The 13774-nt window shown below is 38.4% G+C and overlaps 1 protein-coding gene and 1 long non-coding RNA gene across 2 annotated transcripts in view; one reads left to right on the top strand and one right to left on the bottom strand.

The window, feature by feature from the left end:
- Window positions 1–9327, top strand: part of STEAP4 (STEAP4 metalloreductase) — a 26272-nt gene extending 16945 nt beyond the window's left edge. The window contains exons 2-5 of the mRNA XM_061414372.1: window positions 1640–2097; window positions 2717–3244; window positions 4508–4672; window positions 6064–9327. Coding sequence (XP_061270356.1) covers window positions 1642–2097; window positions 2717–3244; window positions 4508–4672; window positions 6064–6327 — 1413 coding nt within the window. The 5' untranslated portion in view covers window positions 1640–1641 and the 3' untranslated portion in view covers window positions 6328–9327. The remainder of the gene's footprint in view (window positions 1–1639; window positions 2098–2716; window positions 3245–4507; window positions 4673–6063) is intronic.
- Window positions 6783–13774, bottom strand: LOC133246259 (uncharacterized). Its single transcript, XR_009735982.1, has 2 exons — window positions 13105–13774; window positions 6783–12881 (listed from the first exon to the last, which is right to left on the bottom strand). It is a non-coding gene; the product is annotated as an uncharacterized LOC133246259 (long non-coding RNA).

Here is a 13774-nt window from a genome sequence, read left to right as displayed (position 1 = left end):
AGTGTGAGTATAGATTAAGCTTTTTATTCCAATTGGTTATTTAGTTGTCATAATATTAGCTACTGAATAAGCAATCTTTTCTACATCGACTTGAGATGCTCATCTTTATCATATAAATTTAGGTTCATTTCTGATTTTTTTTTACTCTATTCCACTGAACATTTGTTATTTCTGTGACAGCAGAATAATATTTTAGATTTAAAATATTTAATAAAACTGGTCCTCTATTTATTAGAATAGAACTAGCACACTTTTCAGAATGTATAGATTAAACCAGAGAAAACTGACATTTTTGTGAAGCTGAGGCTACCCACCCAGAGACATGCTGTACAGTTCTATTTACATGAATTTTCTGAGTCTTAGGGGATTTTTAAATTTTTCTTCATTTGGATCTTGTACATATCTGGTGTGTGTGCATGCTCAGTTGCCAAGTCATGTCTGACTCTTTATGACCCCACAGACTCTAGCCCACCAGGCTCTTCTATCCATGAGATTTCCCAGGCAAGAACACTGGAGTGGGTTGCCATTTCCTTCTCCAGGGGATCTTCCCCATATATACGATATATACCCTGTATCTTAAGTTCATTCTTAAATACTATCTCTATTTTGTTGCAGCCATAAATAGGGCCTTTTCTTCTATTAAATCTTCAAATTGGTTTTTCTCATATGAGAAGAGCATTGATATTAATTGAGTGCCCAGACAAGATATTGAATTGCTTTTATGTGTATAGCACTTTTTCAATTGACTTTTGAGTTTCCCAAGATTACAGTTTGATTTTCTACAACCCCTTTTGAATTTCTATACCTCTAATTTCTTTCTCCAGTACAATTGTGTTAGCTAGAATCCAAACAATAATATAGGATATATATATTTACCTCATTTATGACTTTATTAGGAATATTTCTAGTAATTCTCTTTAAAGTATGAAACTGAATTTTAGGTTAAGAAAGATACTTTGTATGTTAAGGAAATATGTATTTGTTCCTTTTTAAAAAAATAATAAAAATAAAGAAAAACTGTCAAATTTTAATGTAGGTCCACTTAGCATACATAAATATGGTCTGCTGGGAGCCAGTGTGAGGAAATAATTTTCTAATATGGTGTATTCTATTAATAGATTTTATAATATTGAATTTATAGAACTAATCTTTACATTTTTAGAATAATCCTATCTGATCCAAGTGCACTGTCTCATAACAGGCTACCAGATACTGTTGGTTAATTTGGGATTTTGCATCACTAAATATAAATAAGTTGGTCTATAATTTCCATATTAGTGCATTCTTTGTTAGATTTTGCTCTTGAGAATTTTGGGAACTCAATAATGTAAGTACTAATGTAATAATGTAAGTACTCAATAATGCAGTATCATTGTGATACACATCCACAGTTTAAGACCGCAACTGGTAAATGTCTTGGGTTTTCACTGCGTTTCTTCATCCAATACAAGATTTTGTTAAATAAGACATATGAGAATATATGAGACAGTTTTTACTCCTTCCAAATTTTGTAGGGAATGTGCTTGAGATAATTCATCAGAAGATTCAAACATCACTCAATCACTGTTTCCTTGATATAATTTTCATTCCTTTTTACCAGAACATTCATATTTTGTTTGGGTATTTGATTATCTTTCAGTTATGGAGAAAACTTCTACAGATGCATCTCCTCTCACTATGTATTCTTCAGAAAAGCAAGAAACTGTATGCATTTTTGGAACTGGAGATTTTGGAAGATCACTGGGACTTAAAATGCTCCAGTGTGGTTATTCTATTGTTTTTGGAAGTCGAACCCCTGGGATGTCCAGCCTGCTGCCCAATGATGCAGAGGTCATGAGCTACTCTGATGCAGCCCAGAAATCTGACATTATAATCATAACAATACACAGGGAACATTATGATTTTCTCACAGAATTAACCGAGGTTCTCAAGGGGAAAATATTGGTTGATGTCAGCAACAACCTCAAAATCAATCAGTATCCAGAGTCAAATGCAGAGTACCTTGCTCAGTTGGTGCCGGGAACCCACGTGGTAAAAGCATTTAACACCATCTCAGCCTGGGCTCTCCAGTCAGGGGCGCTGGATGCAAGTCGGCAGGTAAGATTACAAGATAGATTTACACTCCATCTTTAAAAAGTAAATGTCTTAATATGCACTTACCTCAAAGATTCCAAAACATAATTTCAAAATAAAATATTTTATTTTGCTAATATGTGCCATGAATAGCTTTCTTGGGTTTGACAAAGTAGGGTAACCAATTGTAGTGATCTCCCATTATCTATACCCTGAGCTTTCAGCTTGATAGAACCCAATGGTGTCAACCTCTAGAGGCCTCCTGTCAGTACTAGAAAGTAACACTGCTAAATTGTTGATGGATATCCTTTCTACTCCCATTACTTTGTATGAAATGGGTTTCATTTATTCATCAAGATTAAAAACAATCCGTAAGTGATGTGGCACCCACAAATACAGAAGAGAACTCAAGTTGTCTGTACTGCAGAAAACCAAGTCTAATCATATCAAGGCCATATGCCTAAGCCACTCTCAACTTAAAAGCCTGGTACTTAACTATCCAACATACATGTGCAAGTCTAAACCATTATCTCATTAAATATGTTCACTCTACAGCCTTATTTTAGAAGCAGTTAACTACTATATAACAACGTCCTCCATTACTAAAGAAAGAATAAATACAAAATTAATTATTTTAACCCAGGTGTTTATCTGCGGAAATGACAGCAAAGCCAAGCAAAGAGTGATGGACGTCGTTCGTAGTCTTGGACTTACTCCATTGGATAAAGGATCTCTCATGGCAGCCAATGAGATTGAAAACTACCCGCTACAACTCTTTCCAATGTGGAGGTTCCCCTTCTATTTGTCTGCTGTTCTGTGTGTCTTCTTCTTTTTCTACTGTGTAATAAGAGAAGTAATCTACCCTTATGTTTATGAAAAAAGTGACAGGACATTCCGTCTGCCTATTTCTATTCCAAATCGGGTCTTTCCAATAGCAGCACTCACACTGCTCGCCTTGGTTTACCTCCCTGGTGTTATTGCTGCCATTCTGCAGCTGTACCGAGGTACAAAATACCGCCGATTCCCAGACTGGCTTGACCACTGGATGCTTTGCAGAAAGCAGCTTGGCTTGATAGCACTGGGATTTGCCTTCCTTCATGTCCTCTACACACTTGTGATCCCTATTCGTTATTACGTACGGTGGACATCGAACAACAGAACCATTACCCAGGTACATCTCTACTCACTTGAATTCTCCTATTTTTAAGTCAAAGAGCAATCTTGCTACATCATATTCCACTTCATAATTATAGAAAACCACTCTTCTAAACATCTTTAATTTTTAAAGCAGCTACAGTTAGATAGTTCATGTTTGTCTTGGGGAGCTTATTGTTTTACTTTGGTTTTTTAACAAATCCTGTTGAAATCTCATATAACTATTGAAGAGTCAGAGTTAGATTCCCAGGTTCACTTGAATCCATATCTGTATTCTCAGGATTCACTGGTACACAGATGTAAGGGCTCAGGAAAACCTAATGAACCTACTTGAGTTACTTCAATAAATGGAAGCCAAAATTTAAAGTTTCTATTTTTATGCATGCTACTTTCTTTTGGAAGTCAAAACCAACCATCTTATAAGTGAGGGGGCTTCATGTCCAAACATGAATCAGAGGAATGTAAACAAATTTACAAAAGGGTGTTTATAACTCTGTTAATGTTTGTCTTGTGGGATGCCATCCTCAATGACTAGAAAACTAAACAATTCTGAGCAAATGTCAAAAACTATATTTTGCACAGTCACAATATTCAGAGAGAATCAGCTCAGGGAGTCTTAAAGCAGTTCCAGAGAAAGTTCTATACATCAGTTCTGGTTTGGAAATAATTGGTTTTGATCAATCCTACTGCAGTGTCAAAGTTTATTAGTCAATAACTCATTGATGGTGTGTCTGTGGGATTTCTATACATTATTTCCATAACAAATACATAGCATGTCCTCGGGTAATAGTCATGTTACAGGGGCCAGATTTCTCTCAAGATGTGTTACAACAGACCTGAAGCTACATTCCAAAAAAAAAGAAAAGAACTCAAACTTCATGTGTGTGAATAATCAGCATATAAAGCAGGAAAACAGAACCCTAATGTAATCGTTTGAGAACATCAATTTTTGCTTGGGGAACAAGAAGCCATATGGTAAAGAAGGTTTAAGTAAATGTTTATTTTGTTTTAGGATTTACAGGGTCAATTAAAATTCTCTATACAATTTCCGGAGTCAACTATCATAGTAAAGTCCTAATAGAACCAATTACTTTTTCTATCAAAAAACATAATATCTAAGTATATTTTTCTAAGTGTAATTATTTTGAGTGACTCTTCAGAAATGTTATACAACTTGCATTGAGCAAAGAAACGATGTAGAGGTATTTTTTCATCACCTTAAAAGTTTGGGCAATTTGTAAAAAATGAAATTTTTAAAAATTGCTTCTAACTATTTTAGGTAATAACCAAGAAAGAAAATCCATTTAGTACCACTAACTCCTGGCTCAGTGATTCATATATCGCTTTGGGAATGCTCGGATTTTTCCTGTTTGTACTCTTGGGAATCACTTCCTTGCCATCAGTTAGCAACATGGTCAACTGGAGAGAGTTTCGATTTGTCCAGGTAAAAGGACTTTATGATTTAATCTACTTTTTAGTGCAAAATGATTCTGAGTTAACAAATATTCTGATTTTTCTCTCATACGTGCATAAATTTTCATTTTGCTCCATCAGTTCCCTAGCAATCACATAAAAATAGCAACTGAAACAATTTCAGATTAGAAAAGCTAAACTCTGGAACCCAAAGGCAAATTCCATAATGGTTTGATTTCCCAGCAGGACAAGATTCCTGACCACTCCCAGAGACACAGCTAAGAGTACATAGTGAAAAGCATCAACTACTACTGAACCCTGTGCATGGAGCTATACTAGGCTCAAGGTGGAAAGAAACCCACACACAAAACTTCTACTTCTGAAAATCAACTTTAGAATATGGACTTATGGGTATAAAACTTTCTATGCTAGCCTGTCATCATACCAGATTCAGTGCTGGTCTGTAAGATGGAATATCAGTGTTTCCACACATCAACCACCAGATACATCATTAAAGGCAGTTAGTAACTAATTTTGTAGACCAGGGGTCTTCAAAGTGTGGCATCTGGACCACCAGCAGCAGCAGCATCACCTGGGATCATGTTAGATACAAATCCTCATGCCCCACCCCTACCAAACTGAATCAGAAACTCTGGAGGTATTGAGGCAGGAGTTAGATAGGCCCCAGGTTGAACAAGTTCTCCCCTGTGAACAAAAACCCCATGATAGGAGAAACTCCATAAAAGCAGGATGATGGAGGAGGCTGTGCCCTGCACAGATACCAAATTAAAAAAGAAACACACACACATTCCTCCTTCTTAAAGTTACGGAGTGAGTTGCCATTTCCTTCTCCAATGCATGAAAGTGAAAAGTGAAAGTGAAGTCGCTCAGTCGTGTCCGACTCTTAGCCACCCCATGGACTGCAGCCTACTAGGCTTCTCCATCCATGGGATTTTCCAGGCAAGAGTACTGGAGTGGGGTGCCATCACCTTCTCCGACAATTCAGCTAGTATCTGTTTTTAGTCAGCAACATGCACTAAAGTGGTATTTCTTGAGGACATACTGTGTTTTGTTCATCTCTGGCCTCCAGAAAAGATGATCCAGGAAAGAGTGTTACCCTTGAAAAAGAAGGTACATTACTTATTCAAATGCAAAAGAATCTATTCCTGGGAACCTTTCTTATCCAGTTAGGTTAAGATGAAACCACCAAGTCATTTGTAAGCAGTCTTTTCTTTTTTTTTTTTTAAATGATACAATGATCATCCTAAAGCAGAGTTAATGTTTTTTCCATTCTTGGCAGTGTTCTAAATACTACAGGTTTCAAAGGCTTGTCGCTTTGACAAATACCCTTCACTGACTCACAGTATTTCACGTGAAAATGTAAACAGTGTTAATGTACATGTTTTTGTTTCTTGTTTATAGTCCAAACTGGGTTATTTGACCCTGATCTTGTGCACAGCCCACACCTTGGTGTACGGTGGGAAGAGATTCCTCAACCCTTCGAATCTTGTGTGGTATCTCCCTTCAGCCTACGTGATTGCGCTGATCATCCCTTGCACAGTGCTGGTGATCAAGTTCATCCTCATCTTGCCATGTATAGACAACACCCTTATGCGGATCCGCCAGGGTTGGGAAAGGAACCCGAAATACTCAGAATCATCACTGAATGGAAAAACAGATATTTAAAGCAAAATTCAATTCCCCTGGACTTCTTAACCGTGGTGTTGCATGTTTAGAGAAGAATAATTAGTGCAGTGAAGAAAGTATTTTTCTCCCACCATGGGCTGAAGTTTGTGAACAGAGAAAGAAATCATGCCTGACTTTGAGAAATGGGACACCATTTAATCTCAGGTCCGCATTGAATCACTGCTGGTCTCTGCCTCTCCGTTTTTTGGAGGTGGGGGGGCTGAATCACCATTAGCTTTGTGGTTTCACAATAAGAAGCTTCTTTGCTGTGGGCAACATGCATGACCTAATGTCTTGCAAAATCCAGGGGAAGTACATGCAGTTTCCTTCTCTGGTTTCAAGGGCTAAGTAGAGTGAAAGAGAAAATACTAAGATGGTGGCCGCTGATAAGGGCTTTATTAGATCTGTCTGAAAAAGAGGGCCAAGGAAGCAAAAGGAATGAGATTTTTATTCTGGTTTTTGGAAGTGCAGGTGATTATAAATATTGCCATGGTAAATTCTGTAGTTACGTGTACTTTTTGATATTTTTTTTAACCAACCTGGACATGTAGTGTGGAGAATTATTTTGTAAAACAATAAAAATTTCACAATAGATTAGAAATAATCATGGACTGGATATATGCAAACTTATACAGTTGTCATAAAATCATTCCTCCACAAAGGAATAAGTGTAAAAAAGATTGAGTTAAAAATGAGGGATATCCACTTGGATTTTCTCAATGTACCGTACGTGAAGAAGAGTTGATAAAAGCTCTTGTGCAAAAAGTTTAAAAAAATTAAATAAATTTTATAAAGTTTGTACTACATCAGGTTTACTATTATTTAGGTTATGTGCTATGCTTTGTAAATAACATATTTCAAATTTGTTCAATATTAATCATCTATGAAATGAATTGCTAGTATAAAAAAGTAGCTTCTATAATTTATCATAGTTTGTTATAAATGTAAGCAGTGAAATTAAATGAATATTGAAAGTATAAGTTGGACCAATACACAGATGAGACAGAATTTCGAAGTCTTAGGCAGAAGAGGTGTGAGCAGCAGTTTGTAATAGGAGACTTGGTTCTTTCTCAAGTCCTAGCTGGAAGGCAGGATGGTTTTCTCTGCTTTTCTGTGGTAATGATGCCATTTCCAAGATGACCTTCAGCAGGAGTAGCCTTCCTGGCTCATATATGGAGCTGAGAGGAGCCTTATGTATGACCTTTTCACAAGCCGAAATAACCAAAAGTCTTCGGATTTGACAATTTTCTGCCTGCCTCACATAGGCCATTTCTTTTACTTTTTACTTTCACTATCATATATTCTATATGACATTATACAAAATGATTACAATATATTAAAACATCACCCACAATCCAGAATATTTTTCTATAAAACGTTTTGAAAATAGTTCTACCTATACTGTATATTCAATTGTGTATCCTTCCTTTTTTACTTAATATACTGCAGCTTTGTTTGCTTACTTATATGCTTTATGTATTGAATCAGTGGCTGCATGATATTACATCAAATATGCATTTATTTTACCACTGCTCTAATTCAACATTTAGGTTATACCCATTTTTTACTAAAACAACATTTCAGAGGATACCTTAGCACTTATAACTTTAGTGTGTATTTTAAGTTACTTCTTCAGAATACTTGCGAAGAATTGGGATTAAAAATTAAAAAACATTTAATGTAATTGCTGAATTATTTCTGAAGTTAATATCATTGGTACCATTTGAAGATGTTGGTTTCATTATACCCTTGAGTTCAGTTCAGTTCAGTCGCTCAGTCATGTCTGACTTTGCGATCCCATGGACTCCAGCACACCAGGCTTCCCTGTCCATGACCAACTCCCAGAGCTCACTCAAACTCATGTCCATCAAGTCAGTGGTGCCATCCAACCATCTCATCCTCTGTCGTCCCCTTCTCCTCCCATCTTCAATCTTTCCCATTATACCCTTACAGATTTTTTAATTTCAGCTTGTGTTAATGAAAAGACACCCAGAATATATGTTCCATTCATTTATCCTTGATCTACTCAAGGATTCAAAAAAGCTTGAGACTTTGAGCAGAGCTGTGCTGTGTGGTGAAGACCCCAGGGCATCAGTGAGAAAGACAGGGTAACTGTCACTACTCATTCATTCTATTTTATGCAAAATACCCAAGTGTACTAGGGTTGGCCACTGACTTTTGGCTAGAGAATTGGTTATCTAAAGGTTAAGTACTATCCAGGCTAATCTAAAGGAAACCTTTGGGGTTAACCATGTTCCTTTTTTGGTAAAAGAGTAAGATTTTTACTGGCTATCTGGTTCATTACTAAGACTAGAAAATGCCACTCTTAGGTTAAACAAGGGGCTTCTTAGGTGGCTCAATGGGTAAAGAATCCGCCTGCAGTGCAGGAGACATAAGAGATATGGGTTCAGTCCCTGGGTCAGGAAGATACCTTGGGATTTAACATGGCAACCCACTCAAGCTTTAGAAAAAAAAGCTTACCTACAGTAAAAAGGATTCTGCTTTTATAACCTAGTAAAAATGTTCTTCTTGGGTATTTCACAAAAGGCATCCAGGGAGCCAGACATTCCAGAGCACCCCTGGTGGTTTTGGCATCACAGGGCATTGCTGGGCACGACCCTGGCCTCACCCACAAGGCTCCAAGCCCCACCAGCTGACCAGAGAAGCCAGTGCCCTCCTTTCACCCCTCCCAATATCCATTCCCAAGCCATCAAACCAATGTGCCCATCCTAACACAGCTGATTCCCCCAGTCTCCATAAGGTGGAAAAGAGTTTGAAACAGAAATAGGTGTGTTGTGTGAACTATAGTCCTTTTTAACTGTTCTAAACTATTCTTCTACATTAAAAAAGTCAGACTAAACTTCCTCACTCCTCATACATTTCCTGTATTCTAGGAACATTTTTATTATATGATACACCTTTTATTTTTGTATATATTCCCCAGATTAAGGGATGACTGCTTTTGGAAATGTGTACTCATTAAACATTATTTTAAAAGTTTTTCCAGTTGTATAATCATTCTGGTGTTGACTCATCTGCATTCCAAAGAAAGTGACTTGAAGGTTTTGGTTCACAGTAGTTCCAGCATCTGGAACTAAAAATAGTTCCTTTCAGGGATAAGGAAAAGGAAAGGAAGTACAGTGGTTGGAAAGCACGTTAGTGGATTTGCAGCTTCATGTGATACATGCCTACGCTCAGCACATGACGCATTCCAACATTCTGCATGTTTCAGTTTTTACCCTCAGAGATGGAAAAAGCATTGTCAGGTCAAATAGGTAGGGGTCAAACTATCCCACACTGGACTTTTGTGGAAGAAAAAAAAAAGGCCTTCCTTCCTTCTCCCAGGTGGATGCCACCCAGACAGGGCAACTGCCTTAATGGGTAGACTGATTTCAAGCTAAATTTTAACCTGTGGGACCAGATATGAAATGCCTTGGGCAACGGAACAACTTCAGCCCTGATGAGTGTTACCTTTCTTTCAAAAGCAAAATAAAAACAGATAAATAAAGAGTCAGCAACCTTAAGTAAGCTAGAAAAAGACAGAACAAAGTCCCTTCTAGAAAGCTACTTTAACTAGAAATTGCATTCAAGAGCTCTCCATATGTTTACAGTTCAAGGATCACAGAAGAGTCATGATAAAAATGAATGCAAATATAATGAATTTGATCACTAGCAGCTCAAAAGGTTCTGGACCTCCTCCCCAAAGCAAGGTGGAATGGCAGTCAAGTTGCTGCACACAGAGCTTGCAATTTCCATTCTCCATTGCAACTGTCCACACCACTACCTGTTTAATACACACACACCAAAAATCTCCTTATATGATTGATCCTCCTCTACTTTTCTACAGTGAGTTAAGATCACAATGTAGAAAAATCCTCCAGTCTTCCAAAGCTTCATTTAGTAGCATTCAGGAGAAGGGGAGTAAGTCACCCTTCTCTGCATTACCTTTCTGAAGTTTACAGCAAAGCCCTGAGCTCTCAGATATGAAGAAACAAGAAATTGATCCAACTGAGTGGGGAGAAGGATCAGGGGTGAAGGGGAAAGCAATGAAAATTGGAGTAAAGGGGAGCACAGACCAGCAGGGTCCTGCACCCTGCCTTAGCCCAGCCAGTTTCCTCCTTTCGTCCCTTCCAATGTCTTTCCCTCCCCAAACCATCAAACCAGTTTGACTATCCAAACACAGCTGATTCCTCCAGTTCACATAAGGCTCTACCTGTTTCCTGCTAGGAAGGTATCTTTGAAGGCTTTTAATAGTGTTGACTGTATGATATTATGACCAAACACTAAGCACTTCACATGCAGTACCTTATTTCACCCTCATAACAACTGTCTAAAATACTCTTATTATTACCATTTTCCAGAAGAAACTGAGCCTCAAAAACACTGAGTGCCTTGCCTAGATAGAGGCAAACATGGGATTTGAATCCAGGTCATCTGAGTCCAGGACCACCACCTTTCAACACCATAGTACAATGGAGGACCCTCATGTGCTCCTCCAAAATATGCCTGAGGATCCATATATTAGGCCGAGTAGACTGAACCACTGGCAACCTTTTTTTTTAAATATTTTTTAACGGGAGCCTTAAATATTCCTGATCGCCCCATCCTTAGCACTCCATATTTGCCTACTGTTGGTATTAGGATGCCATTTAAGGTTGTAGGGACCTGTGATGCCTTGGTTTCAGCATTGAACACAGCTCTGTTGTAAGCACCACTTTAATCTTCCCACCACAGTCTGGCCACAAGCTTTTTTAAGCAGCAGAAAGACTGCTGGAGGCAGGTACTAGGTAGTTCAGGTGTAGGTAGGCAAAAGCCCCTGACCGGAGGACTCAGAGGACCAATGAAAATACAGCTCTACAGACGCTGAAAGGCAAATGTTTTCTTTCTGTTTGGTTTCACCTTGGTGCTTTGTGCACTGAGAGGACTTATTTGTTCTTGAGATCCAGTAACACACCCAAGAAATTTCATAACACTTTTCACTTCGTATTTTAAGACTAGTTGAGAAATCTTAGTGCTAAAGAAAACAAGATTCAGTCTCACTACCTAAAGTGGCCGGTCTCTCGGTTTTGTAAATATGAAGGGCTGTTAAAATGGAACTCACAATGCATCAAAACAATCAGAACAGGATTAACTACAATTAAACTCTCCTTTAGGATTTTTAGAGAATTAGCATGCATTAACTAACTATGTATTAAAGAATACAACTCATATATTGGTTTCACTTTTACTAATCTTTTCTTTCACAGAAAGAAATGAAGAGTAAGAGAATTACTGTTCAAGTTTCATTAAGGCAGAGAAGTAAAATCTTCTTAAAAGACGAAAGGTCTGCCCTCAAACTCAAGAATTCTTTATAGTCTCAACTGTCCAGCCAGCCAAGCAGGCTTAGCACTTCTCAAGATAAGCGTACTGACTGCCACCAATAGGAAATCTGTCCATTCTTAGGTTCACAGGGCAATTAGAAAACTCTCTCATACCAAACCAAAATTGTCCTAATTGTTCTTCCATCCACTGGTCTCAGTGCCATCATTTAAAGTTGTGCCTTCTTCACCTATGCAGTGTTTTACTGTATTTATTTATTTATTAACTTATTTATATATTTTTGGCTGTGCCGGGTCTTCACTGCTGTGTGCAGGCTTTCTTTAGTTGCGGTGAGCAAGGGCTACGCTTCGTTGCAGTGTGCGGGCATCTCATTGTGATGGGTGGCTTCTCTTGCTGTGAAGATGGGCTCTAGGGCACATGCGTTTCAGTAGTTGTGACACCCGGGCTTACTTGCTGCAAGGCGTGTGGAATCCTCCCCAACAAGGGATCAAACTCATGTCCCCTGCATTGGCAGGCAGATTCCTAACCACTGGACCACCAGGGAAGTCCTACAGTGTTTTTATTTTTTTCAGTTAATCACAGACATTTGTGTGTGTGTGTGTGTGTGTGTGCGTGTGTGTGTGTCTGTAAAACACAAAATCACCACACTTAAATATCACAGCAACATCAAATTTCTATAGAAGTTTCTAAACTTTCAAGCTCAATTTCTGACTTTATCAGACAGGTGATAAATAGATCACAAACCATCTGCAGGCCACACTTTGAGAGGCACTCATAGATAGGTCTCACAACCTGGCCTGACTTGGGTTCCCCCAGAAGCCAACTCTGAGGCATGGATTCTAATGCAAATGTGTAGTTTATTCTGGAAATGAAACCATTAAGTATGGGGCATAGAGTAGGGAAGGAATAAAGTGTGGGTCCTCAAATCAGTTACCACCTTACCACCGCAGGTCCAACTCCACTGGGAAACTCTGGGAAACAGTGTCATACCTGTTATCCTCATCCAGAGGAAAGGAAAATGGTGTGGGCGGGTGGCAGTTCTACACCAAATTCCTGTTTATTACCAGGTGAGAGAAGCTTCTAGGCACTAATTTTTTGGCTCTTCTGAAGTTTTCCCATATGCTCACTGTACATGCCACCATGGCCAAAGAGAAAGCCTGCAGTCAAGGTGTCACAGGTGCTCACAGAAGCAGTTTCCAGCTCATAGGGAGGGTAAGGGGTCAGCACCAACACACCTACAGAATTGAACAGAACAGCCGGTCAGAACAGTTCACAGTGGGACAAAGGTACTTCAACATGTGAAAAGACACTCAACTTCATTCATAAAGAAATGCATGAAAACTCAACCTGCATTTATTTATTTTTTTTTTATTTCATTTTATTTTTTACTTTACAATATTGTATTGGTTTCGCCATACATCAACATGCATCAGCCTGCATTTAAATGCCATTTCTTACCTCACAGATGGGCAAAATCCAAATCCAAAAGTTTGAGCACATACTCTGTGAGTAAGGCTGTGGAAACACACATTCTCATATATCACTCTAGGGTATTTAAATCTGGACAATCCTAAGGAGAAAAATTAGGCATTAACTTTCAAAATTAAAAATGTACTCTGTATAACAGGCTCTAGGTTCATCACCTCATTAGAACTGACTCAAATGCATTCCTTTTTATAGCTGAGTAATATTGCATTGTGTATATGTACCACAACTTCCTTATCCATTCATCTGCCAATGGATATCTAGGTTGCTTCCATATCCTGGCTACTGTAAATAGTGCTGCAATGAACAGTAGGATACATATGTCTTTTTCAATTATGGTTTCCTCAGGGTATACGACCAGTAGTGGGATTGCTGGGTCGTACAGAAGTTTTATGGGCTTTCCTGGTGGCTCAGTGGTAAACAATCCATCTGCAATTCAGGAGACGTAAAGAGACATGGGTTTGATCCCTGGGTCAGGAAGATCCCCTGGAGTAGGAAATGGCAACCCACTCCGGTATTCTTGCCTGGAGAATCCCATGGACAGAGGAGCCTGGTGGTCTACAGTCCTTAGGGTCACAAAGAGTCAGACATGACTGAAGTGAGTAAACACACATGCACAAATGGTAGTTTATTACAAGTTTTC

This window comes from Bos javanicus, chromosome 4, assembly GCF_032452875.1.
Source record: "Bos javanicus breed banteng chromosome 4, ARS-OSU_banteng_1.0, whole genome shotgun sequence".
Classification (NCBI taxonomy): domain Eukaryota; kingdom Metazoa; phylum Chordata; class Mammalia; order Artiodactyla; family Bovidae; genus Bos; species Bos javanicus.
Note: the sequence above shows the minus strand (reverse complement) of the source record. Positions and strands in the feature narration are given on the sequence as shown.